At 56.3% G+C, this 27,335-nt stretch overlaps 6 protein-coding genes across 6 annotated transcripts; 5 read left to right on the top strand and 1 right to left on the bottom strand.

The window, feature by feature from the left end:
- Positions 1–465: 465 nt before the first annotated feature.
- On the bottom strand, positions 466–2,988 carry PRMT5 (Protein arginine N-methyltransferase 5; the record flags this gene model as incomplete). Its single annotated transcript, XM_028637762.1, has 4 exons — positions 466–645; positions 725–2,133; positions 2,201–2,789; positions 2,851–2,988. 4 exons carry the CDS (start codon positions 2,986–2,988, stop codon positions 466–468), a joined length of 2,316 nt encoding a protein of 771 aa, XP_028497181.1.
- An 849-nt stretch (positions 2,989–3,837) lies between these two features.
- On the top strand, positions 3,838–6,225 carry PRP43 (DEAH-box ATP-dependent RNA helicase prp43; the record flags this gene model as incomplete). The annotated part of the gene is made up of 2 exons (XM_028637761.1): positions 3,838–6,033; positions 6,109–6,225. 2 exons carry the CDS (start codon positions 3,838–3,840, stop codon positions 6,223–6,225), a joined length of 2,313 nt encoding a protein of 770 aa, XP_028497180.1.
- Positions 6,226–12,871: 6,646 nt separating this feature from the next.
- Positions 12,872–13,177, top strand: D7B24_003573 (uncharacterized protein; the record flags this gene model as incomplete). The annotated part of the gene is made up of 2 exons (XM_028637760.1): positions 12,872–12,976; positions 13,034–13,177. 2 exons carry the CDS (start codon positions 12,872–12,874, stop codon positions 13,175–13,177), a joined length of 249 nt encoding a protein of 82 aa, XP_028497179.1.
- A 4,330-nt stretch (positions 13,178–17,507) lies between these two features.
- Positions 17,508–20,326, top strand: D7B24_003572 (uncharacterized protein; the record flags this gene model as incomplete). The annotated part of the gene is made up of 3 exons (XM_028637759.1): positions 17,508–17,647; positions 17,702–18,114; positions 18,165–20,326. 3 exons carry the CDS (start codon positions 17,508–17,510, stop codon positions 20,324–20,326), a joined length of 2,715 nt encoding a protein of 904 aa, XP_028497178.1.
- A 230-nt stretch (positions 20,327–20,556) lies between these two features.
- On the top strand, positions 20,557–22,671 carry D7B24_003571 (uncharacterized protein; the record flags this gene model as incomplete). The annotated part of the gene is made up of 1 exon (XM_028637758.1): positions 20,557–22,671. One exon carries the CDS (start codon positions 20,557–20,559, stop codon positions 22,669–22,671), a length of 2,115 nt encoding a protein of 704 aa, XP_028497177.1.
- A 1,524-nt stretch (positions 22,672–24,195) lies between these two features.
- Positions 24,196–26,038, top strand: THR4 (threonine synthase; the record flags this gene model as incomplete). Its single annotated transcript, XM_028637757.1, has 3 exons — positions 24,196–24,309; positions 24,413–24,991; positions 25,058–26,038. 3 exons carry the CDS (start codon positions 24,196–24,198, stop codon positions 26,036–26,038), a joined length of 1,674 nt encoding a protein of 557 aa, XP_028497176.1.
- Between the last annotated feature and the right edge of the window lie 1,297 nt (positions 26,039–27,335).

Below are 27,335 nucleotides of genomic sequence, written 5' to 3'. Positions count from 1 at the left end.
CGCGAGAGATGACACGAACGCACAGTGCAGAGTCTATGCCTGTCCGACTACCTCCGAGTCAGTAGGCCGGTCCAGAATAACCAAAATTTGAATGCGAGGTGGTGGGCATGATGCTCCTGAGAGACGAATGGACAGATATGGGGGCCTGTCACCAGCGGAAACGAATGGCGTTTAAAGAGGGGTGGGAACGACACAATCCACAGCAATGGAAGTTTCAGGCTGGTTATTGCAAAAAAGGGAAATCTGGCGATCAATCCGTCTATCCACCCTCATCCGCAGTCATCATAACGATCATCATCATCAGGATAGATACCCCGCCCTTCAAATCTTCTTTCCTGAAGCAGAAGACACTTCAGACCCGTTAATAGCTCCTATGCCCTCTTGTGCCCTGCTACCAGAACTACGCATCATACTGACCCTTTTGATATCCGCGTCTACCTCGGCAAGAGGTGCTCCCGGTGGCTCTCACATCAGGCATGCAACCTTGCGGCTGCTCGTGAGCTCTGAGCTACCAACCTTGATCCGCTGACCCTCACCCACCCAGGTGTAGGCCTCGATGAGCCACTCGTACCACACCTTGGAATCATCCGTCTGACGCCACATGCTAACCTCGAGCTCCGTGTCGGCAGGGTAGTATAGTGGTTGCTGCATTCCACCCGTCAGTCATGTACCTCTAATGAAGCGCTGGAAAGGAAGAAAAGGAAGTAGATGAAGAGAGCTGTACCTTGATGGGAAAGTAGATCGGGAACCAGGAGATCATATCCTTGCTCTTCTGATCAATCTGGTCTGGGTGCGTGCTGATCTCGACCTTGGCTTTGTCGCCAAGGCGCGGCGCGTAAAGCACCGATTCGAAGTAGCCCGCCAGTCCGTGAATCACGCCCCTGGTACGGCATACAAAGGTCAGGTGGCAGAAGCGCGAGTTGTGGTCATTGGCGCCTGCGGCACCAGCCATGCTGCCTCCGCCGCCGCCCATGACGCCACCTGCGCGGCGGGCTTCCATCAGCTGCATTGTCGCTTCGGGAAGGGGGTGCTCAAACTCCCAGGCTTGCTGGAATCGGGGGTGACCTGGGACCTTCTCCGCCGCGGCAAAGTCCATGGCAAAAAGACGAACAACCCAGGGCGTTTCAAAGGCGTTGGGATCCGTGGGTAGACGGGTCAGGAGGTCGGAGTGAATGCGCGGGTGGGCGACGGGGGTCATGTGGGCCGTGTAGGACTCCGGGATGGAGATGCCGTGGGGAGCGAGAACGTGCTGCACCCCGTCGAGGCACTCCGGGGAGAGTTCGTTATCGGCGAAGGAACCGAGAAGCTCAGAGACGAGGATGTCGACCTTGCCGTAGACGGGGTTGTTGTCGGGAGTGCCGGACACGAGAGGGCCCTTCCAGGCGCGCATGTCTGTCTTCACCACGGTCACGCGGCCACCCCAGACCAGTTCATTCTGGCGCAACAGGTAGACGTAGGCATTGGGGTTCTTCTCCACAGCCCAGACTTCGACCGCGACGCCCGTCTCGTTGGCAGCCTTGAGTGCACGAGTGACCAAGGGACCACGACCGGAGCCGGCGACGGCGATGACGACGGCTCCCTTGGGCGACGAGTACGCCCGTCCGAGGTCCTTCCATTCGGCCAGAGCTTCCGCAATAGCTTCCTCGTACTGGTTGTACTTGACTGGATCACCTTCGAAGATCTCGTAGGTGGCCGACTCAAGGTTGTCCGAAAGTGGCTGAAGGGGTGATTGCAGCCAATCCTGAAAGCTCGTGAGGGTTGTCCTTTCGAGGTAGTTGAGGGGAGGCTGCTGAAACTCGAGCCACTTGAGGTACTCAATGTAAGCACGGAACGATTTGGGCTCGCTCTCCTTGGGGGTCGTGTCTCCGAGAGCAGGGAAGTCCGCTTGCGCCGCCTGCTTCGCCTCGGCATCGAGAGTCGCCAGATCTGGACCGGTGTCTACAAGAAGCAGCCAGGGCGCATTCTTGAGGCGCATGTAAGAGAACAGAAGATCTTGGTGTGTCTTGGGCAGGGCCGGGTGACCACTCGCGTTCTTCTTGAATGTCTCGGGCCTCAGGGTCAGGTAGTGTAAGGGCTCAGCAAACCACTTCTCCTGGACTTCACGCTCGGGCAAGACCTTAGGGATCCTCAAGGCTAAGAAAAGACGTTGGCGGGCAGTTCACGCAAAAGGTTCTCGAGTAGGAGTAGAGTGGTGACATACCAACAAACAACCTCAGGCTGTATTCGCAGATGGTACGAATGACGTGCCATGAGTCCCACGTGCTGTACACATCAATGGCTTGGGCCGCTTTCTTCTCCTCGCCCAAGAGGACGGAAAGGGTATCGATCTTCTCCTCGAGACCGGGTTCCCTGTACATGGGGATGTGTATGAGAAAGTTCAGGCGGCTGCCGACAGTCATTGCCTCCTGCAGGGCCCGACCATACTGGGCCAGCCCCTGGTTGCCGCCGTTCTTGGAGGCATCGGATCTGGGGCCGGGGACGACAACACTTCTGACGCCACAGAAGTTGGCGTAGGCAACCTCAAGGTTGAGGACCTGACGAGAAATGTTGGCGATGACAGGGTTAGTGGAGGCCAAGTCGATCCAGGGGCTCGTGTAAGCGATGTAGGTGTTGACGACAGGGCTTGGGAACAGAGCTGTGTCCTTGGGCGTCAGAGGCGGGATGATGGGGTCGGCCAGGCTCTGGGCATGGGGACCGGCCTCTTTGACGAGGGCAAGGTGGGCCTTGGCCAACTCGATCACGCGGGAATGGAAGTTCTTGTTCGTCACAGGGCTAGTCACAAAGGTTATCTGGGGGCACGATCAGCAACGGTTCTCGCTTGCGCCAAGTGAGCTTTCAACACAATCTTACACCAGCATTCAGAACCTGCCCATACTGCATATCATTAAGAGGCTCCTCTCGAGTAGAATCATGCTGTCCGAGATGAAAGTTGGGCCGAGCGGTGCTATACTCGCCGCCATCCTGGGAGTAGTTGTCGTTGTCGGCCATGGTGGGCAAATGCCGGTGGTGGTGAGGGGCAGATGTTAATCCTGTCGCGGGTCAAGTAGAGAGGGCCCTTTTTTAATAATGTGCTCTTGGTCGAAAATGGGTTTTGGGTGAAACGTGGGACCTCCTCAGCAGAGCATGTCGATAGGGAAAATAAGTGACCTTGCCGCTGGTCTCTCTCTCCAGGAAATCAAATCGAGATATGAGCCGGTGTACCGAAAGATTCAACGGTCTGAATCAGTTTTCAGAAATTCAGTGAAAGAAGATCCGTCTCTGTCTTGCCCCTTGCCCTATTGGTCGGTGTACTCTGTCGGGCCCAGGACCCTGAGAAGACAGTGCCCATTGAGAGCATGACACAGACGGGTTCAAAGTCCACAATGATGCTGCCGCAAGTCGGTCGCGGGAGCAACCATGATGTTCCGGATCTTCAGATACGTATGGGTGTTGGCGATGTGAGGTCTTCAAGTCAGCTCGTGAGATGAGACACCTGAAATCACCTACAACCAGGACGCATCTTGAACTGTCGAAAGCCACTTCCCGATCACTCTCGCACAGTACACGGTTCTGGAAGGAATGACCCACCATTGGCCGCCGCCCCTGCCGTGCGTGCGATCTGTCTTGCCTCGCCTTATCTTATCAGCATCCCTGGCAGGTGCTCCCCTCCAATTTTTTTTGACTGGGAAGGCCACTGCCGTCAACGGGCTTCACCTTCCCATTTCCTCAGCCTCGAGCCCACCGTCGCCAACCTTACACAATTCTCCCTAGAGCTTACGTTCTGACTCTAACCACTTCGACAGAGTCGTCTGCAGCCATAGGAAAATTCGCACCACTCATCCCTCTACTGGGTCGACAATGGCTGACGCCAACGGGAAGCGCCACAGTTCTGACGACGGTCAAGCTGCGTACGAGAGGCGGAAGAAGATGAAGACGGACAGCCCCGACATCAAAATGGAAAAATACGAAAGCATCGACGACAAGGTCAAGGTCAATCCCTACCTTGCCCACATGAACAACGGGGGCGGCGACGAGCCCTTTGCCGACTTCGAGCCCCGTAACACCACGGCCAAGCAGGCCGCGGTTGTTGAGGACCTCACCCACAACGCCTTCACCGGAAAGGAGCATACGAAGAAATATTTCGATATTCTGCGTACGCGTCGCGACCTTCCAGTTCATAAACAACGCCAGGAGTTTCTTGACAAGTACCACTCGACACAGATCCTCGTCTTCGTTGGTGAGACAGGTTCTGGCAAGACGACACAGATCCCGCAGTATGTCCTCTACGACGAGTTGCCCCAGCGCAACAGGAAACTCGTCGCCTGCACACAACCGCGTCGTGTGGCTGCCATGTCCGTCGCTCAGCGTGTCGCCGACGAGCTCGATGTGCCTCTAGGTGACGAGGTTGGTTACAGCATCCGTTTCGAGGACAAGACCAGCCCCAGAACAGTGCTGAAGTACATGACTGATGGCATGCTGCTCCGCGAGGCCATGCACGACCATCAAATGTCCCGCTACAGCTGCATCATTCTTGACGAGGCCCACGAGCGCACGCTAGCCACCGATATCCTCATGGCCCTGTTGAAGAATGTCGCCCAGCGCCGTCCTGATCTGAAGATCATCGTCATGTCTGCCACCCTCGATGCCCAAAAGTTCCAACGCTACTTCAACGACGCCCCCCTTCTTGCAGTTCCCGGTCGCACCTTCCCTGTCGAGATATTTTACACCCCTGAACCAGAGAAAGACTACGTCGAAGCTGCCATTCGCACTGTTCTGCAGATTCACGCCTCCGAAGGCGAGGGAGATATCCTTGTTTTCCTGACGGGCGAGGAGGAGATTGAAGACGCGTGTCGCAAAATCAACCTCGAGGCTGACGAAATGGTTCGCGAGATTGACGCCGGGCCGCTCGCTGTTTATCCGCTTTACGGCACCCTGCCGCCTGGTCAGCAGCAACGCATCTTCGATAAGGCCCCAGCACCATTCAAGCCTGGTGGCCGTCCCGGCCGCAAGTGCATCATTGCGACAAACATTGCAGAGACGTCACTGACCATTGATGGTATCGTATACGTTGTTGACCCCGGTTTCAGCAAACAAAAGATCTACAACCCCCGCATCCGCGTCGAGTCTCTTCTCGTGTCCCCTATCTCCAAGGCGTCCGCGCAGCAGCGTGCTGGTCGTGCTGGCCGAACAAAACCCGGCAAGTGCTTCCGCCTATACACGGAGCAGGCCTTCAAGAAGGAGCTCATTGAGCAGACGTATCCTGAGATTCTGCGTTCGAACCTGGCCAACACTGTTCTCGAGCTGAAGAAGCTGGGCGTCGAGGATCTTGTCCACTTCGACCTCATGGATCCCCCTGCGCCAGAGACGATGATGCGCGCCCTTGAGGAACTCAACTACCTGGCATGCCTTGACGACGAGGGCGAGCTCACGGCCTTGGGCAGCAAGGCCTCCGAGTTCCCCCTCGACCCAGCACTTGCCGTCATGCTCATATCATCGCCCGAGTTCTATTGCTCCAACGAGATCCTTTCCATCACATCCCTTCTGTCAGTACCCCAGATCTGGATGCGCCCTGCCGCTAGCCGGCGTCGCGCCGACGAGATGAAGGCACACTTTACGCATCCCGAGGGCGATCACCTGACGCTCCTCAATGCCTATCACGCCTTCAAGGGTGAGATCCAGAAGGGCGCGGACGTCAAGCGCTGGTGTCACGATCACTTCCTGTCCTACCGTCACCTTCAGAGTGCCGACAATGTGCGCGCCCAGCTCAAACGCATCATGGAGACGCACGAGGTTGAGCTCATGTCGACGCCGTTCGAAGACAAGAACTACTACAACAACATTCGTCGGGCTATGCTCGCAGGCTTCTTCATGCAGGTCGCTTTCCGTGAGAGCTCTGGCAAGGTGTATCGTACCATCAAGGATGACCAAGCCGTCATGCTTCACCCGTCCACAGTCCTCAAGACGGACTACGAGTGGGTAGTCTACAACGAGTTCGTACTCACATCCAAACAGTACATCCGTACCTGCACCGGCGTACGCCCAGAGTGGCTTCTTGTGAGTTTGAATCCACCATACCCATTCAACCCAAGCATTGAGCTTTTCGGACCAGCTAACAGAGTCTTGCGGTAGGAAATCGCACCCACCTATTATGATCTCAGCACATTTACCAAGGGTGACGCAAGGTCAGCGTTGGTCCGCGCGTCAGAGAAGAAGCGCCGCAAGGAAGCTATGAAGGCGGGACGGTAAACAAGCGAAAGGCAGTTACCATTTGGGTCTTGGTATTCTGAGGACGTGGGGGAGGTATTCGGACGCGGCTCCGCCTCCGCGCGACTAGCTCAGTGACTACGGGGCAGGGTGGCCTGTCAGCGGACACGGCCTGCAGAAGAGGTGTCACACAATTGACGAAGATGGAGCCAGGTAAATGATCTGTGTATCATCTGCCAGTCGCTGCAGGGACGAGGGAGTCGATAAACAGGAAGGGAGAAGAACGGACTCAAAAGTCGTGCTAGATGGTAACATGAAGATTTCTGACCAAACAGAAGCTTACGGCCTCTGCTCCGGTGCCCCCTCTGTTTTTCCTGCGCCTCTGACGTGCATCCGTAGCGTCCTCGGAAAGTAAATCGACATCGCTTAGGCGTATCCCGATGCCGTTGTTTGTGGCACGTTCTCCAGCGGCCCTCCTGAAAGCCCAGTGGAAGACTTGCTGTCTCCCTCATCAGGCCAACTAGCCACTCTGAAGCCTATTCTTCATTCCATAGTCAAGACCTGGCACGTCGAGGAGAGCAGAAGCGCGCCAACAAATCATGGTTAAGCATATACATCAGAATGAGTCTACGTGAAAACCGGCGGGCAAAGAAAGAGAACGGCCGGCGCGCGCGCCCCCCTCGCAGGTCCCAGAGCAACAGTGGGACGCCGTAGCCGGCCAGAACATCGGCCTCGCCATGGCTGTGTCGCCGGCGTCCCCCTGCTTAGAGGCTCCGGGGAACACAAGGGAGACACACCGGTGTGGGCCACCCCCCCCCCCCCCTTTCCCTTGCTGGGTCTATATTTTTCTCCCCGACCAGCAGACTAGGCCCCCCCTTCTGTTGTCTGCCCCCTTCCACGTGGGCGGCGCTGTATGATGTACCTCTGACAGACTCACCGGTCTCGTTTGATCCCAGTCGCCCATGCGAGAGGGGTGTGTTCTGCGGCGCGTGTCCGGCCAGCTGGGTCGGCCGACGCGGTGCCTGGATGTCGGGATCTGATCGGTCCTGCAGCGACCTGCGCGATCAGAGTGCCATTTGAGGGAGGGAAGAGTGTGGAAGAAGGAAACTAGAAAAAAAGGAATCTCGACAGGAAAGGTCCGAAGTCCCGAAAGGCTGGGCACCAAGAAAATCCTCCGAAGGGTTTCGTCGCGATACCATACCAACAACCCCTTCGAGCAGTGAACCCCCTCCCGGGGACGTATGTCCGTCTTGAACAGATGCGCTGTTCCTACTTGGCGCCCAGCATACTCGTCCCTGTCCTTTGACGGAACTCCTCCGTGCCATGTCCGGCACTGCAGTGAGGCTGGTGACTGGAAGCATGTGCCCACCACCCCCGTTGTGCGTCTGACGATGACAACTCAGCGTCGCCGGCACGTTGCTTCCAGCCAGGCCTCCAACCAGGGGACTTTGCCGTTGAGACGTCTCGTTCTCTTGGATCCTTATCCATCCTGCCGCTCGATTGTGCGGCATGCAGAGGAAGATTGGTAACAGCCTGGCTAGGGGGCTGCGGTGGCTGCCTACTGTGTTGGGTATGTACTTCGTCGACAATGTCAACGTGAACGTTACGGTACGAATGATCGCGGAGCCGGATTTCGGCGCCGTCAGAGCCGTCGCTTGTCCGGAGTACGGAAATCCAATCATGACTGCCAGTGGCAGGCTTCCATCTCCATTCCTGGCTTGTTTGATTTTTTGTCTTCACAACTCTCGTTCTTTCAACACATCGCCCTTCTCATGGTCGAACGCTGTGCGCATCGGAACGGGGGGCTTCGTAAAAAGCCACCATCATATGAAAGACGTTACCCCCAATTTGTACCCGATGACGGATGAGTGCCGGCCCTGGAGCTGGTCCACCGTACTAAGGCGCGTTTTGGCGACGTTCCCGTGCGCGATGGCACCTCTCAGAACGTCTAGCTCCCTGTCGGGCTGAACTCTCTTCGCTCACCCCTCCTTTGCTCTGCACCACGTACATCATCCATCCTTTACACGATGCACACAACCTATTTCAGTCGTTTCTGCCTGCATTCAATGCTTCTAGCCCCTCCCTGTGATCCCTGTTAGAATCATCGGGCTGCCGCTGTGGTCGGTGGTGAAAATGTATCGTTGAGCTAGGGCGGCGGGACAGATGCAGTTTCCATCACATGATGGCTCTCTACCCAGTCAGCATGTACCTTACTTGGAAAGCTCGGTGTAGACTTCCTGGCAGTGGTCAGTCATCGTGGTCGATATCCGATGAGAGTGGACGGTCCAGGCCCCAGATTGCGGGAGCAAGACAAAGTCGGGCGCACTAGGGAGCACAGACAGGGTATATGGAAAGGGCTGAAGGGCACAGACAGGGGTGGTAGGACGATCGCCGGCCGGCCGGACGTCTTTTGCCTGGCTCTTCCAGGCAAGGGTTCTTCGTCCTGTGGGCGTATGCACACTGGCGTATATGCGCTGACAGCAAACAGGACGCACGACCAAGGCGACAACATGCGCCGACATGGTGGCCGGTCCGCTCGAATAGAGTTCGGTGTTGCAGGGTATCGACACCGGGGACAATGGCGCGGAGTGCCAAGTTGATCGGCACTGCTGCATGAGGAGTGGACGTGTGCAAGCAAGAAGCGGCGGCGGCATGCGTACTGCAAGGTCAGAGCCCTGCTATTGTATGAGCCACTTCGATTCGGCTCAAGCGTGTCAGCCACTGATACTAAGGAAGGGCGGCTCGAGGTGCGGGCCAAAGGCTGGGGGTAGTCTTTGCATATTGGCCCACGCCAACATGTCAACCGCGTTGCCTCAGACAGTCCATCAAACGACCTGCCGTCGGATGGATGAAGCCTTTCTCCTCGATCTTCGGATGCCGCAGAAGAGTGCTGCGGAAGGTGGACGTCGACTGTCCCACCTGCACCCACTTCATCTCCGTGTACCTCGGCAAATCCTTGCAATCGAGACCGGGCATTGAATTGCAAGCTTGACGCCCGTCAGGATTGCAAAACGCGTATTTCGAGAGTAAGACTGTGCGGAGCATGGGGTCCTGTGCCTTTTTGACCGGTTTCTTTGCCTCTGCTTCAACCTAAGTGACCTATTCCACCGCCTCCGCCTGAGCATTTCTCAAGCTCAATGCTTTTTCAGTGACGGGACAACGCGAGGTACACCTGCCAAGGATGACACGAACGTTGACTGATGCGCAGGTAAGATTTGGTGGTAAGCTGGAACAAAGAGTTCACGTCTCAAAGTAAGTACTGAAAGTGGGGATTCGGAAGGACGAAGGAGAGAAACGGGCCTCTCTCTCTCTCTTTCTGCTCCGAACACGCCCCTTGAGCAAATCGACACGAGTCCGTTGGGGGGGGGGGGGGGAGGATTAACATGGCAAGATTCCGTCATCACCACTTACCTAGAGGAGTATCGTTGCGACTCTGACAGCCTCCGAGCGACAACGTTACGAGCGTTACTTGCCTTTGGTATATACGATGGTTTACTCGCCAGCTGTGCCCTCCTGATGCCGACCTTCCGAGCACCACCTCCTGTTGGAGTGTCAGACGTTGGGGTTACACAAGCCTCTGCAACGCCGGTTTGTTGGATTATCAATGTGGGCGGGTTGTGGCGACATTTTCAGGATAGGTTGCGTCTAGGTGCCCCTTCGGGACCCCTACCTTATGCTGGTCTCGACCGTCCATACCGTGCCGTCTATGCACCTACATCAACGTTAATATCTCAATTCTCGCGCACTTTTCCGTCCTGCAACGCAGCGGCATAGCTTGCGGCAGGCAAGAGAGGGGCACTTTGTAGGGATGGCCATGTAGTAACCCAACCATTGCTCCCCACGCTCACCTCAGTCCCTTTGCCAGCTGGTAGCCTCGACAGTTCAGTTGTATCTGCGATATTTTTCTTCCTCATCAGCAGTTATTCGTTCTTGTCGTCAGTGGATGCCATCCAACCTGACGGTGGGCGGAGCTGTCCTCATTCTTTGGACCATGATCGGGAACGATTCCTAGTAGGGTCTGACCTGCATATCTAGTCGCCTGGCTGCAGTCGTAGAAGATCCACGCGCGATCAGCAATCGCCGACCTCTCGGGCCACAGTCACGCTCCCAAAGCGCCCTTTCTTGATCTCCTGCTACCGCCGCCAGTGAGGGGTTCCTTTCGTAGAACACTGTTGCTTCGGAATATGCGTTATTCAGTAGCTCATCACGATGAAACTGGTGGACGGTCCCCAATTCCAACTGCTTAGTACATGGCAGCGAAGGACGCTACTCGAGTCAGCTAGGGACCTATTAATCTGAAATCTTGAGAACCATTCGTAAGGTTAGGTGACGTGCGAGCAATGATCCATCGTCGAAGTATGGGAACACCTCCGCTCGTCTCCTTTGCCCAGAACCATCGCTTAGGGTCCATGTTGCCACCGGGTCTTGAAACTGTCCCCAACCGCGAAAAGATTTGCAGCCAAGCCATTCGACGTTTTCTGGAACGCCGATTCCTTGCGTCGATCGAGCTCGATATTCCTACTCCTCTTCCAATATTTCACAGGGTCATGGTCATCAGGGGGGCGACAGCTCGGGGATAACTACTCGCAGCTCCCCGAGGAGCAATGTCTAGCCGCCGCAAGGTTGATCACTCCCTGTCGGTATGCTTGGTTGGGGGGGGGGGGGGGGCGGCTTGAAATGTACTCCATGTCTCGCTCCTCATATGCAGTGGAGGCTGTGTCTGGGATGGCCTTGGGGCGTGTTGGGACACGCGACGAGGTACTGGGCAGTTTATCTCCATCACTCCTTGTGGGCAAGTCGTTCCTGGCTGTCAAAGTCGGCAGTTGTTTGTCGCTTTCTCGTCTCATCGTGGCAGCTCATGCCGCATTCTTTGCCGCCAATCTCAACAGAAACGCCTGTGAACTGCGATGAATCTTTACAGTTCCATGACAGCCCAGGCAGCTTCAGAGGCGCGCAAATTTTCAAGCCAGCATGCAACGTCTCCATACACACACCAAGCCGTGCCGAAACTGGAGCTAGTTAGAAATCGTGAGCGGAGCGGAAACGGTCTGGCGCCTCAAGTATGAGCCCAAGTGGGTATGTGGCTGCAGTATACAGATGAGAATGCGACACCACGAGAGTCGAGAAACTGATGCTCTGGCCCGAACTAGGTAGTAGAAGCTGAGTATCCAAGCTGACCGAGCGATACTTCATTTCGAATTGAACCTGGTTATTCATCAGTGTAACTCCAAGGACAGCGCATTTGCGCCATTACCATGCCTTCATCATCCTAGCAGCTTGGAGTTCTATTGTCTGGGAGTCGCCCTCTGTGTTGGGAGAGATTTGAGCATCAAGAGAAATGCTTCCCTCAGCGTCCCTCGAGAACGATTGGAAGGAAGGCACAATTGCGAGTGTGGCTGTGGCTTGACAATGTCCCCAACGTGACTGTGTCCGTTCACGGCGCAGCAAGAAATGACTGTGTATAACATCTAATACCTGGGCGTTGGCCGTTTTGATATGCATGCAATTCATGTGTAACGTAGGTAGCCGAGTGACCCCAACTAACCCGGCTGTCACTCCGTCCCGGGTAAAGGAGGTCACACTGCATGACCGTGCCGCATCCTCCCTGATACTGGGAAACGTGGGGGGTTTTGAGCAACACTCCAGACTTGGTGAGCATCACTAATGCGTAAGTAACCGTTGACGAATCAACAGTTTGTGTCACCAGTAGGTTGATCCGCAAGCGTGGCAACTGGCCCACAGATATTCGTGTTGGTAGTTACATCCTACGCTGCAGCTGGCGATTCGCAGACGGATAACGGAGTCCACTCCGAGCGCGAGCTATTCGTGACGGTCTCGATTGGGACCATGAAGGCAATGTCATGATCATGTCGCTGCGCTCCATGCCCTGCAGCCGCCCTGTCCCCACGTAAAATGGACGGGATGGCCAGAGCTAGCTCAGCCTCATCTCGCAGTCGTCTGTCAAACAGACGTACTACATGATGTTGAAAGCGTTCCGGTGCTGCGTTGGCTGCGGACCGCAAGGTGGGGCCGGAAGTGTCAAGTCCTGGCGGCGACCATAATCCGTCGAAGTTTATCATCCCAGTCATGACCATTTCAAAATGGATGAGCGAGACGCTGTCACGTACAGGGGCGACGCCTAGGATGGAAGAGGTGGGACAGTCAGGCCACCTCATCGGGGTCTAGCCGCCAAGCCTGTTAGCTGCACCCCTCTCAGAAGGAAATCGATCACTTCTCAGATTCTTTGAAGAAGGGTGCAAGGGCCAGTCTTGAAGATTGCCCAAGGCTGGACAAACTTCTTGGCTTTGGCTGATGTTGTCAGCCTTCACGCCTGTACATGAACAAAGTACAGGAATGACACAGGGTGGAGTAAGCCCCCTCTCTTTCGATAGTGTCAACAATTAGCAGGGCAAGCGTCTCATTCTCGGTTTGGAGGGATCGTGATACGCCTGAGCAAAGTCAGCGAACCTGCAAGTCTAGGACCCTGTAGGACCCAAATGAAGAAAGTACCGTACCAGCCCCGGACTGCGTGTATCCACGAGTGGCGAGGGAAATTCTATTTAAGGCTCAATGGCGGTCTCCGGGTCCCAAAGTTTGTTCTCCTGTCGTGCCTATGCCACCGAACACTGTCGATTTCAAGCTGAAGAGCACCAACATCAACGTCAACCTGCCCTGACACGACAACAAGATGTCTGACAAATACCCTTGCAAGTACCATAACAATCCAAACGGCGCGTGCTTTCCCGGGATAGAATGGGTTGGTGGTGCGGATGCAGCTTGTGATAAATGCCTGGTGCGTTACACTGCGACATGCTGTGTAGACAGAGTTGTAGGCTAAAACGATGAATAGGCGGCAGGGCTTCCCAGAGGATTGAATCAGTGCAGCATTTGGCAACCCATGTCGACGAGCCTCCGCGAACGAAGCAGAGATAATTGTGCGATATACCAGGAGGTACACGGCATACTGGAGCCACGCAGGCAACACAGATGGTGAACGTACGACGAGCTGTCGCAGAGCAGTCTGGAATCTTTGAGGTACAAAGTCTGCGAGAAAGTAGGTTCCGAGGCATTGAGCTTCGGCTGTAGCATGTTCAGCATCATAGCACATCTTTTCGAATCCATTCCCTTTACTGCTTCCAAGAACTCAACCTCAATCATGCGGATTTGAGAATGCCGCGTCGTAACACTCAATGGAGTGCAGCACAATTGAGAAAGTCGACTGATGTAGAGACGAGGACTTTGAGAGGCAATGATGGTCAGTATCCTCAATATCAGGGATACCTGGCTCTTCAGCGTCGGGAGCCTTCGCTCGGAAGAGGGCTATTGTCGCATTCACTGGCGAGCTTAGCTCGGGATCCGTTGGCATATCGCGGCCAGTGTCGACCGGCAACTGCGCCAGATTGAGGGGACTTCAAGAACTCGGGCTGGCCAGTGGATCGCGACCAGGATCACTCGATAAGGAAGTTTTTTCTCACAAGCTTGATGTTGCTGATGCGCCTTGCCACTGGCTGGCCTGAGATTCAAGAGGCCGGACATTCGGATGCAACCGCCGTTGACAACTCATTGACCATCACTTCGACTGTGCCGTCGAGGAGGCGTTGAGTAGGCCCCCAGCCAAATCTCCAGCACATCAATCCCGCACATGAAGACGGCTGTCACAGCGCAGGTCCCATGCAAAGAAGGCTCGAGGCAATCGAATATGCACCAGGCGATATGTTGTCGGTGAAATGGGTGGGCCAGACGGATGCTAGAGCTAAGTTCGTCAAGGGTCTCTCCAGAGAGGGAGGACAACCTTGTCGAGCACCTATAAGCCGACAGAAATGGGCTTGAAACGTGCCAACATGGCGTCAGGGGCTGTCAAATAGTTCACAAGACCCTTCGCACTGATCCTGCCACAGTCTCAAATCGAGAGGGGGGCGGTCGATCAGAAGTAACACCGCTCCGCCGAGTTCTGAGCCCTCTGGAGTTGCTTCTAGTTGATCGTTGAAAAGTTAGTCAGCTGCAAACTTATTGGCACATCTCGCCAGTCGAAATCAATCCTCCATCGCAGTCTTTCGCAAGTCTTGTACCAGAGCATGATCGCCGGGGTCTTATGGGGCAGCGCCAATGGGTGAGCGGCGCCGAGTGCGGCAGCTGAAAGGAGACTGGCCTACACTTAGCCCCGCGCAAAAGACAGACAAGAAGTCTCTGGGAGTGGTGCTCGCAATATCACATGCGGACGAGCGATTCACTTATTCGCTGTTCTTGACTTGACAGCCGCGAAACCGTCTCTTGGCCCTCAAATTTCTCCGTCGCAGTGTAAGTAGATTGGGCGGGCCGAACAACAGACGAAATACCAGTGCTTTGGAGTGTTGTTTGGCACGCCAATCGTGTCTCTGGCACCCATCCTGGCGCATGTGTCAAAAGCTGTCGCAAGGCGCCACGCAAACTGGCATCATTTTGCTGTGAAACTGGACGTGGAACACATGTCCTAGTTCTCCCACGTGAGGATCATAATGGAAATCCATAGCAGCCACGCTAAGCTCCTCAAATCGCCAGTACTTGTGCCAGGTCACACACCTGCACGCTAGGACCTCATTGTGAAGCTTGTGGCCAAAGTGCAAACATGGCGCACGTTCAGAGTGGGTTCCAAGCGTGCGGCAGTGGGGATGGTAGCTAGAGGTTGAATAGCTAGCATGTTGACCCGAGCTCGCACGCCAAAGGAGGATGGCGGAGATCAGGCTGATGCGTGTGGTAGCGTGTTGTGTATCCATGCCAGAGATTCTATCATGCCTTGTAGCAGCTGCAGCCAGACAGACTAAGCATGTGCTGTCATACGGAATGGCGTATACATGTGGACTGCCTTGCTTGTATATAGTAAGGTAGCTTGTGACGTGCTTTTAAGAATACTTAACACGCATGTAAAGTCAAGCTCATACCATCCAGCTCTGATACAAAACGCTGCGGATACAAAACGCTGCGGATGACAAATTGGTTTGTTAGCTTGTCAACCGAGCTTCGCTTATCAAGTAGCCACGGCTTTCTTTCTTAGTCCAAGGAAAGGAATGTTGCAAACCGACAGTGTAATTCATGCTGGTTTTTGTACTGTTTTGCACATAGCTCTCGAAGGGACTTTTCGTGTTCATCTTCTGATGTGTCATGGAAGAGGCGATCAGGCCGAGCAGCTGGTAATCCCAGTGGCAGCGCGCAGGTTAGTACGACGGTAAGCTCGCGTCGCGTGACGTCTGCTACTCTTATTCCACCCTTCAACCACGCGTCGCTTCAAATACTCTCTACCTCCAATTAGCATCCATATCAGAAAAAGGCATCTCAGGTTGACTTATCCCTGCATCGAGGGGGTTGCCGTCTCGCCATTCCTGGAGCGACGACAACCTGGACTGCCCTCCAATCAGGCCTGTCCACCCACAACGGGGTCCAAGGAAATTGACTCGGGCTCTCGCTTGGGCAGAAAAGGTCATCCGAGGCAGACGCCACCAGGCTGGACAAGCGCGGAACTTTGACACCAACTCAAGATGGGTCCCGGTCTGACGTCGCCCACCCCTTCATCGCTACTTGCCCAGACGCGAGCGTCGAGAAGCATATGCAGCCTCCACAAGTATACCAAGACTGTCATTTCGGCAATGTTGCATGACGATCGGCGGCTTCAGAGGGCAGGAGAAACCATCAGACGTAGTTGTGCCAAGTTCTTTCTGTATGTTTCGCACTGCCAACAAGGACTCGTTTTTGTTTCCTCTCCGTGACGTGTCGAAGACGAGGCGGTGGAGGGCATTGCGCGCGGACAAAAGACATTCTCAAAAACCGTGCTATCGTCCAAAGTTGTCCACGAGGTAACAGTGGGAAGTTTGCGCTCCTCAGAAGAAGACCGCACGAATTTGGCGTCCGTCAACGCCGTGGGACAAGACCCACGGGATCAGGTTAATGGGCCTGACCAGACTCATATGGATGTAATGACACACCCAAGCCATAGCCCGGATGTGGCCCGGCAAGGCGAACGTTTGCTCGTGGGTTGGATGGGATCAAGTCTGTTGTGGTGTCAAGAGTGCGCTGAGATAATCGAGGGTACGTAGAGCTGTTTGCCTCGCCATCGTCAAGTCAGACGGGTCGTTTCAGTTTGCTGCTTGAGTCCCTCCCCCCATCTCGACCCTTAGGCTGCGAGAAGGGTCGCGGAAGGTGTGCACAAGTCGAAGGAAACGCTCATCTGACCGTTTGACGGCGCTGCCAAGATCTCCCTCACTGCAGTCTCTCCCGCGATTCCGAGCCGCTGTAGGGCTGAATCAGGCTCCAGAACGCCAGACGAGAGCAATCATCTCCCTACGAGCAAATAGGCTCACCTCATCCGAGCAGTCTGTTATTGGTCAAGGCTCTAGTTCCAGCAGCTGGTTCTGACGAGCGGCCTCGGACCAGAGGCTCTCACCGTACAGACTCATAGAGCCAACTTCTCGCGCATCAGGTGATGATGACTGGAGTGCTCTCCTCGCCGGTCCGCCTACATAGCCCCGGACAAAGACGCCACTTTTCAGTGGCGGTCTCCGCAGACGAGCATAGCAGACATACAAGGCGACTTGAACGGCCGTGGGCGCAAACTGAAAACCAAGGTGATGCTTAGGGTTAAGTTCCGACCCGTCTTCCCTCAGCCGGACTGGGTCGTCTGATACTGACGACTCGAGGTCCCAGTGGATCCAATCACAGCAAGCACGAAGCCCTGTTGCAGAGTCGCGAGCGGCGTACTGGGGCCTCCCAGCCCTTGTCGAGGGGTCTATGAAAGACATTCCTCTCGGAAAAGAAGAGCCGGAGGACTGTGAAGGAGGCGTCGTGCGTGGAGTGATGTCGAAAGGACGAAAGAGCTTTCGCATCGACCACATTCTGAGGTTTCGCCAATCTTGAAGCCGTATCTCGATTTGGCCATCAGCAGTGCACCGCGATCTGGTGATGGGATAGACAAGAGTGAAGCTGATAAGCTAGTGAAGTAGGTTGTGAAGAGAGAGGAGGGGAAAGAGAAACAGATGGAAAGCACGAAAGATAACAGTATAGGGGTCAAAGCGCGCACCACCGTAGCTGCCTTGGGCAAATTGATGCCTTGCATGTGGAAGGAACACTGTTGCTCCAGGTAATGAACGCGTCACATTGGCAGGTACGACCACGCGTACTGGGCAGGTAGAGCGCGAGCCCACGTGACCCAGTCTCAGTGGTGGGTCTTGCCTCTCAACACAGATTACTCAGTAATCCATCACCTGGGTACCTTAGTCTTCAAGGAACGTCATCTTACAAATAAGTTTGTAGGATCTTACATGCAAGTCTGTTCATCAGGTTACCATGACCGAGACATGATGGCGTCAACTGGGAAGGAAAGTCGTCGGACTCTCGCAGATACGTTGCTCCATGTTGGCAAGCGCGCTTTTGACCCAACAACAGAGCCTGCATTACGCGACCTCGCCTTGAAAGAGTTCAATTCGCTTGTTGAAGGGTAGGTAAGATTGTTCATTGCCTGGACCCAGAGACATCTCTAACCGGGACGCAGCAATGTGTCATGGAATCTGTTACCAGCCTTGAATGCGTTGATCAAGCCGAACGTGGCGCCGTCATGGCTACAGCCGCCACTGATGAAGATTCTTACACATATCCCGCTTCGTCGTGATGGCGTGCGTGGAACCCTCGAGTTCGTTTTTTCAGTTCATCCGAGCAGCCAAATGAAGGCTTCTGATGAAACTACGCTCCACAAGACCGGTGCGAACATCACTCAAGAGGCTTTGGCGGTGGCGACGCGAATAATTACGTCGCCCCCGGCGACAACGGCACCTACACTGTGGTTTGCCGGTATCGCGCCACAGATACATCAGTTATTAGATGGAAATGAAGGCCCAGAGCTGTCGCGGGTCGCTGCTCAAGTCGTCATGATTGGTATCTTGAGTAAAAAACAATTTGGCGCCCCTGGTAGGTTAGCATGACTCCAACTACGTTTTCATTTCTCACGCTGCGACCAGGAACTCCGGGATGGGATATCTTTATCGAGCCTCTTCTGTTTCCTATCAATCCTTCCCGGCCTCCCGTGACATCCCTCGGCACAAACGGCTCAGGCGAGCAGGATGATATCTTAGATCTCACCCGCAGCCGAGTGCTCGTATCATTCGACAGGATCCAACTCGCCCTCCAGCGCCTTTCGACTCTTCTTAATGCGACTCCATTTCCAGCCCAAGCCAGACGTGTCATCGGACCAATCATTCGACAGCTTTGGGCCATCGCCTCGTGGCCAAACCCTGGCCCGCAGCTTCAGGAGACATGCTGCACACCAGCACTGTCGTTGTTGAAGATGTTCTTCAAGATCGGTTCCTCGTCTGCTCAGCTTCTCAAGATCGTGGAAAATCTCGACTACAAAGGCGAGCTTGAACCGGAGAAGAAAATGTGGGCATATGCGACATCTGCGCCAGATGGTGTGGAGATCATCAGCATGGAGGAGCTCCGCGACCCGAGGCTGCACCAGATTGATTGGAGCGGCGTCCAACACAAATCCTATGCCTTTGTGTCCCTCATGGCGACGAGTTGCACCCCGGATGAGGTATCATCTTTTGCTATGGACCTGCTCAGCAGATGGATGGCCGACTTGGTGGCATCGGCGCCCGCCCAGCCAAAGATCAAGTTGGAAGAAGCTGAGCCGGATGAGGAAGGCTTGCAGCTGAAGAAGCTTTGGGAGGTGGCCATCTTGCAGAAGATGCTTGAAGAGGTTCCCGAGAAGTTGATCAGTCGCATTGAACAGGTTCTGGAGCTTGTCTGTCAGATCTTGAACCCGGAAACCCTGCAAAGTCAATCAGACGATATCATCGCTGTGGCACTGAGTCTCTTGAATTTAGTCATTACATCGCCAACATTCAAGAGATCGAATCTGAAACCACGTGGCCTCGAAGTCTTAGAAACAAGCCTGGAGAAGCTGGGCAGCGGCAATCATCCAACGGTATCACCAACAGCAAGAAACTTGGGCTTGTTGCTCCAGTATCGTGATGCAGCGGGTGGCGAAGATGAGAAGGATGGGTTTGTACCCAATGCAAAGCAGTTTGAGGACAGAGCCACATACAAGCTCGCCATATCATACATCACACAAGCAGATAACCCTCCCCCCGTTCGCTCGGAAGGTCTCAACCTCATATCAGGCCTGATCCTGGCAAACAGCACCGCTCTGGACGTTCAGGCTGTTCTCGTCCTTCTCTCCTCTCTCATGCAAGATGCCGAGGACTATATCAACCTGCGTGTCATTAAGGTCTTCACGCAAATGGCCAACAAGCACCCCAAGGCAACGTCGCGCGAAATACTTGATCACTACTTGGATCCGAAAGAACGCTCAACAACAGATACGAGGTTGCGCTTCGGAGAGGCGCTCCTGCAAGTCATCGAGCGCTTGGGGGAAACATTTGCAGGAGATGTTGCCCGCCATGTCACCGAGACGCTTTTGTCGATTGCCGGCCGACGAGGCTACCGACCTCAGACGGAAGCAAGACAGGCGCGGGAGGCACGTCGGCGCGAGATCAAGAAGAAACAGGCAGAAGATGCCTGGGATGGCGAAGTCCCTGATTTGGGAGATGAACTCACGGAAGAGGAGCAAGCCACATCTGATATCCTCACTCAGATTGTTGAGGGCTGGGAAAGCAAGCGAGGGAGCGAAGATGTTCGCATGCGTTCTTCTGCCCTGTCTATCCTTGCAGGTGCAATGGAAACCAACGTTTCTGGTGTTGGACCGGATCTCGTGTCAGCCTCCGTAGACCTATGCGTCAACGTTCTTACGCTGGAGCCAGAGCTGGAAAAAGGGATACTGCGGAGAGCGGCTGTGCTCCTCATATTGAGCTTTGTCAAGGCTCTCGACGTAGCAAGGCAAACCGGGCGGAGGATAGGCTTCGGACTGACGGACAGCAGCAGGAATGATATCTTGCGCGTCCTTAAGTACATTGCCATCTCCGACAACGATGGCCTGGTACAGCAGCATGCCAGAGATGTCATTGAGAGTCTGGAGAGCTGGCAGATGGCTACTCTTTTGCCCGCGGGAAGAGATATGCCAGCCGGTCCAAGCATTGGTGGACTTGCGGACCTGAACTTGCGCCAGCAATTTGGCTCCCCGAACGTCGGGCAACAACGGCCTAGGATAGAAGAGGTTGAATGAAGCATGTGTCGTGCCTGGTCAATGTCCTCCCAACCCATCCCCACTTTCGTGTGTCCCGCTGCGAACCCATGGATGTCGTAGATCACGTGGTAGCGCGACGCGACTGCGTGTACCATGTAACGCGCAGCGGCGCGCGTTGCTGCTCACTTTCACTCCCCCACTATCATTGGTTCCCATTGTGTGCCATCTATCTTACAGCGCGTGCAGAGCCATGCCTCCGCGTTACCGCCATGGCTACTCACAATATCATCGCCGACTCGGATGAGGAAGATGATTTCACGCCAGGGCAAAGTCCGACGAAGCCCCAGACCCCGGTCATTGCACCAGCTTCCCGCTCGCCCACGACAGGCAATGGCACGGACTCGACCGATCCCCGCTTCTTCCAGGCCATCTACAGCGAACAGCAGCAAGCCGTGGAGCGCGCTGCACCCGTCCCAGCAGACCACTCCTTCGACGCTGCCGACAACACATCGAGCTCGATTTCCCTGAACGCACACCTGCAAAAGAAGACGGGCATAGAGAACACGTCGTCCCTCACGTCTGTCAGCGACCCGGCGCCGAGGCGACCGAGAGCAGCGCACCTCGTCAGCCCCGGCGGTGTGACGCAGCCTTCGCCGCCGGCAGGAAACGTGGCGAGCACGATGAAAGATGTGTGGGATATACCAAGCAGCCCCGAGGCGACAGCGTTGCCGATGCCGAAGCGCAGTCTCATCTCGCACGCGACGGGTCACGGTACCACATTCACAAAATACGCGAATGCAGGAAGAGGCTTTTCGCCAACGCCAGAGGCCGCGCCATCGTCAGGCCTGAGCGATCCGCCTATAGAAGCAATGCCCGAGAGGAACGACGTTGCCACGCCACCTCATCCCGCAGACCAGCAGTGGCCTCAGCATGCGGGCCTCGGGTCGCCAACACAGCAAAATTCGCCAACCAGGATCAGCGAGGCACGGCAATGTCCCGTCAGCGGCCAGAAACCAACGGCGCCGTTGGCGAGCGACAGTCTGTTGTCGGATCAACCAGCCTCCATGCCCGGCGTGGCCGCGATATGCATCGAGCCCACGACCCTCAGTACGAGTCAGAGAGCACTCTACCAGTCATTACACCCATCGCCTGACGAGGAAGCGATGCAAGACTTTGACGGCGCCGCCCACTTCAAGCAGGCAATGTCAGGGATGGGGTCGAGCGGTGCTACGACGATTGCCTACGCTACGCCCAGCCAGTGGCGGAAATCATCTCACCCTGTCGTGGTCGAGCCGAAGGAAGCGTCATCGCCGGCCACAAGTCGGAAAAAGAGAGCGCGGGTATTGGTGGATGCTGAGCCTGCCTCGTCGCCCGACCTTCTCGCCGTGGAAGAAAGGCCGGGGAAGCGGGGCAAGACCGCCAAGAGGAAAACTGACAAGGCAACTGCGCGACGAAGCGCGACACGGCAGGTAAAGGATTCTGATGACGATGATGAAGACGACGGGGCAGGCGAAGACGATGACGACGATGATTTCACAGCCGAAGCATATCAACCACGACCGAGCTGGCGTAGAGCTATCGGCGCCCGCCTGCGCGGGGTGGAAGGAAATGCAGAGGAGGAGGAGCAGATGGCTGCCATAGCAGCGGCTACGCACGTGGCCGAGACGCAGAAGACTCCAATGGTGCTGCTTGCTGCGGAGTCGGACAGTCCGCCGCCGCGCAAGAAGAGAGGTCGTCCTAAGAAAGCAGAAATGCCGACAACTCCACAAGTCAATGAACCCCTCAGCGATGGTCAGCCACAGATAGTGGAAGACGCAAAACGCCCCTCCGACACGACGCTCCAGGCAGTCGATGCTTTCGAGACGGATCAACATGCACAAGCCCCGCCGGCAGAGGCTGCGAAACCAGGCAAGCGAAAACGAGGCAGGCCACGCAAGTCCGATCAAGCGGCGACGCCAAAGGCCGCGCCCATCGAGGTACCCGTCGAGACGCCCGTCGTTTGCGTGGATGACATTACAAGCGGCACTACGATGGACGGGGCGGCAACTGACGGCCCAGCCGGCGGCTTACCTGATGAGGATGTGCCAGCAGTCACCCCCCACGCGCGGGGGGATAAGAGGGCACTCGGAGATGCCTCTGGCAATCCAATCAAATCTGCTGACGATGTTGTCAAGCTGGACAAGGTTGAGACGCAAGAAGAGCATGAGAGAAACGAAAGAGGCGCGACACCGGCCAAGCCAAAGGCAGCAAAATCGACCGCCACGTCGACGAAACGAGAGCCGCAGCTGCCAGTGACACCACAGGCCGGCAAACCACTGTACCGAGTGGGACTCAGCAAGCGTTCGAGGATTGCGCCTCTGCTGAAGTCGCTCCGGAAGACATGAGGCGGGATGAAGACGAAATGAGGCGACGCTATATTAAGATGATGGACGACATGGCGCGCGTGCAGTGCCAGTGCAGCGCAGGCATGGAGCGTGTGGCGGAAGAATACCCCGGTATGCATACAGTGAGTGCAAGTACAGCTAAGGAAATGGACGTCCATGCTTCTCAACACTCGTGCTCCACGTGTGTTGTGCCCCCATACCAATCCATGTGACTTGAGCACTACACGTGCGATTGTTCCACAGTCTCCATCGCGCGTCTTTTTCAAGGCAGGTAGGCCGCGGACGAGATGCCCAGGAGGTGCTGGACCCCCGCGGCTAGCGGATGGTGCATTTGGCAGCCAGGCCATTTTGGGGGCATCATGGGAGGGCTGAATGGTGACGGGAGGGTCATGTTGCGCCCTGGACGGCGAGGTGGGCGTGGGACCCCCCCTGCACGTCGTTCGTCTTGGCCGCGCCGCTGTCCACTCTGGCAATCTCACGTCATGTGGTGATTTGACGAAGGCGCCAGAGCCCCCCTCGAGGAGAGGCCGGCCCTCGAGGAGAGGCCGGCTGCTAGGAGAGGATCCCCCGTGCGGCATGGGTCAGGCCTTCAAGAATGTGTCTTTGGGGACATGTGTCTCGGAGGACAGGTGGGAGAGCTGGCAGGCGGGCAGGCAGGGTGGCAGGTTGGAGGCTCAATCACATCACCCGAGTCTTCTGCAGCGTGCATTACACGGAGACGGCCATCCGGAACAGCGTGGCTGTCCACTGAGGCTGCCGGCGACAGCGCTCTCAGCAGGGAGGCGCTGTGCCGCAATTCAGCACCTCGCGCCCGTCTCTCTAGGTGCCTGATGGTCCTTACCTAGGTACCTACCTAGGTGGGTAAGGTACGTAGGTACCTCCCAGGTCGTCTTGGTACGGGTCGGCACAGGGCAGCGCAGGCAATATAGGGCAGAGGCACTGAATGACGGGATTGACGCACAGGCGGCGCACAGGCGGCGCACAGGGGGTGAGTGAGGGGTTGAGGTTGAGGGGCGATGAGGGTTAAGGGTTGAGGAGGGGCTGGCGGCTGGCTGGCTAGAGGGGCAGACCCAGAAACGCATGGAGGGGTACGGTACCTGTCCTCTGCCAGATGTGTCCCGCAACTCTGAGGTACATTCTGACCAACCCAACTTTAGCGCGGAACTTGAATCCGCCAGCTGGACTGGAAGAACGGGGGAGACCGAACTTCGGCCGGTTTTCGTGACTCGTTCTCGATTTTTTCCCCCGAGTCCCTTTCCGTCTTGCGTGCGATCTGACTGATGACTGTTGTCTTTTCTCGTTGAGGCACAGCCGAATTGAATCACGTACGCGAAGGACGTCCGACTTGCGATCAGTCCGTCGTCGCTGCCTCTCTCTCTCTCTCTCTCTCTATCTCTCCCCCTCACTCGGAGCCTTGGAACATCCTCCTCTCCAATCACTTCTCTTCTCCCTTCGTCCTGCGCGACTTTAACCCCCCCCCCCTTCCCCCTCCCTCTTCGAACTCCATTGACAGACCGACTCGAGATGGCTTCAAACGGCACAACCCCCCACAACGGTGTGGGCAACGTCGGCAGTGGTGGTGACAGCAACCACACGCCTTCCCAGCGCTACCTGTCGACCCGCGGCGAGGACACCGATGTACGAACCCCACCCACGTCTCAGTGACCGATTCTTCTTCGTCGTCTTCTTTTCCCTTTTCCTTTCCGTGTGTACAGAGCATCCTGTTGATCCCGCCTTCCAGTTCTCCTTCGAGGAGGTCGTCCTCAAGGGTCTCGCCTCCGATGGCGGCCTATACATTCCCTCCGAGATCCCCCAGGCCGAAAACTGGCAGTCCTGGAAGGACAAGTCCTTCACCGAGCTCGCCTTTGAGATCCTCTCTCTCTACATCTCCTCCGCCGAGATTCCCTCGGAAGATCTCAAGGGAATCATCGAGAGGAGTTACTCCACCTTCCGCGCCCCCGAGACCACCCCTCTTCGCCACCTCAACGACAACTTGTACCTGCTCGAGCTCTTCCACGGCCCGACCTTTGCCTTCAAGGACGTCGCTCTGCAGTTCCTCGGCAACCTGTTCGAGTACTTCCTCGTGAGGAAGAACGAGGGCAAGACGGGACGTGACAGGCATCACCTTACTGTCGTCGGCGCCACGAGCGGTGACACGGGCTCCGCCGCCATCTACGGCCTCAGGGGCAAGAAGGATGTGTCCGTGTTCATCCTCCACCCCAAGGGTCGTGTGTCCCCCATTCAGGAGGCCCAGATGACCACCGTCCTCGACGACAATGTCCACAACCTTGCCGTGACCGGCACATTTGATGACTGCCAGGTGAGTCCGCCACACACATCGTGACGGGGCCCCCTTTGCTCCTCATGCTGACACCTATCCTCTCAGGACATTGTCAAGGCCCTCTTCGCCGACCCCGAAATCAACAAGACGCACAACCTTGGTGCCGTCAACTCGATTAACTGGGCTCGCATTCTCGCCCAGGTCGTCTACTACTTCCACGCCTACTTCGCCCTCATCAAGTCGTCAGAGACGCTGAAGCTCGGCGACAAGGTCCGCTTCGTCGTGCCGACGGGCAACTTTGGCGACATTCTGGCTGGCTACTTTGCCTTCCGCATGGGCCTGCCCGTGGCCAAGCTCGTCGTCGCGACAAACGAGAACGACATTCTCCACCGCTTCTGGACCACGGGCCGCTACGAGAAGCACGAGGCTCACGGCGCCGAGGCCGCCGGTGGCCTCGCCCAGGACGGCGCCAAGGCGCACGAGGACGGTGCCAAGGAGACGCTGAGTCCGGCCATGGACATTCTCGTGTCCAGCAACTTTGAGCGTCTTCTCTGGTTCCTCGCGTACGAGTTTGCCTCGAGCGTCGGCATGGGTGATGAGTGGAACAAGAAGCAGGCGGGCCAGGAGGTCACAACGTGGCTGTCAGAGCTCAAGACCAAGGGCGGCTTCGGCCCCGTCTACAAGGACGTCCTCGCCAGCGCGCGCCGCGACTTTGAGAGCGAGCGCGTCAGCGACGAGCAGACGACCGAGACGATCAGGAACCTGTACAACAGCAGCGCCGCGTACGTGCTCGACCCGCACACGGCCGTCGGCGTCGCCGCGTCGCTGCGGTCGATCGAGCGCAGCGGGCCCGAGGTGCCGCACATCTCGCTGTCGACGGCGCACCCGGCCAAGTTTGCCGGCGCTGTAGAGCTGGCGCTCAAGGACGAGGCCGGCTTTGACTTTGCCGGCAAGGTGCTGCCGCAGGAGTTTGTCGGGCTCGAGAGCAAGGAGAAGAGGGTGTCGGAGGTGGCGGCCGACTGGAAGCAGGTGCGCACCGTGGTGACGAAGCAGGTCGAGGAGGAGCTCAAAGGCCACTCGAGCTAAAGAGAGTTTTTGCTTCACCATCGTGGAGTCGAGGTGCGCAAGAGAGGGGCGGGGTCTCGCCAGCGGGGTAGAGCGTCGGCAACGACATGGAAACGCTGAAACGTGGACAAGAAGTCATGAATTTGGGAGGAAGGCGAAGGCATTTGGAGCACGCGACATGCATGCAGTGACGCTGCCTGGGCGGCAGCGAAGACAGGGCTGGATCGGCATACGGGGTAGAGTCAACCAATATACCTTGGCCGGCAGGCCTCTGACGAATATTCCACCTGACCGCCCAAGTGGCGGATGTTGTCTTTGTGGACATTCATGACAGGGCGGGCAGCTGCCACTTCTCGCTGCTGCAGTCGAGCGAGGCGTTGGGCGGACACGTCAGGAAGGAGTCGAGACAGCATGGGTCCGTACGAGGTCCTGGCCAGGATTTATTCGCCCTCGCGCGCTTGGGCGAGAGATGCCGACATGTGATCATCAGCGGCCCTTCCCCTTTCACGGCATCGGTGTTGTCACTTATCAGCCCTCACAAAACGGGCGCCACACACACACACACACACACACACACACACACGCCCGCCAGGTCCGCATACAATCCCTGTCCCGTTTCAAAACAACTGCCACTGGGATTCTCGCGCAACAAAAGCAGAAGTGTACGAGTGTGAGAAGCATTCGTAGGTCGGAAGCATGCCGAACCACAAAGGGTGGGGCTTTTTGGGGCCGTGCGGTAAAGTGTAAACGCCGATGCCGGGGGTGGGTGTCAGTCGCAGGACAGCAGAAGTGGGCTAGACTTGCGGGAAAGGTTTTGTTGTGTTCCATGGGGACGTGTTAGTCTGAACCAAGCGGCGGGACATCGAGGAATATCATGTGATCTCTTGCTTTGCTCGGAGGGCTTTCGTGAGAGTACGGGTGGTCCATTGGGTGGTCAACTGGGTGGTCAGTCGGGTGGTCAATCGGGTGGTCAATCGGGTGGTCAATCGGGTGGTCAATTGGATCGTCAATTGGATCGATTAGAAGGATGATGATCTGTAGGTGAGTCGTTTGGTCGGTCCAGGAGGCAGGGAGCCTAGGCGGTGCGAGACGCAACCGTATGATCCTCAATGACCGACCAGCTTGGAAAGCGCTACAGCTCGACGTTGATGCCGTCTGTGGTGGTGTTGTGTATACTTAGGTACCTATGAGCGAGCACACACACACAGAGAAAGACAGAGATGAGGTAAGCAGCAGAGCCCCCCCCCCCCCCTTCCCAGACCTGAACCCAATTGACTCTTGTACATTCTCTCGACGACTCGACAGACTGACCACCAAC

Source organism: Verticillium nonalfalfae (genome assembly GCF_003724135.2).
Source record: "Verticillium nonalfalfae strain VnAa140/NRRL 66861 chromosome Unknown scaffold_20, whole genome shotgun sequence".
In the NCBI taxonomy this organism is placed as follows: Eukaryota; Fungi; Ascomycota; class Sordariomycetes; order Glomerellales; family Plectosphaerellaceae; genus Verticillium; species Verticillium nonalfalfae.
Note: the sequence above shows the minus strand (reverse complement) of the source record. Positions and strands in the feature narration are given on the sequence as shown.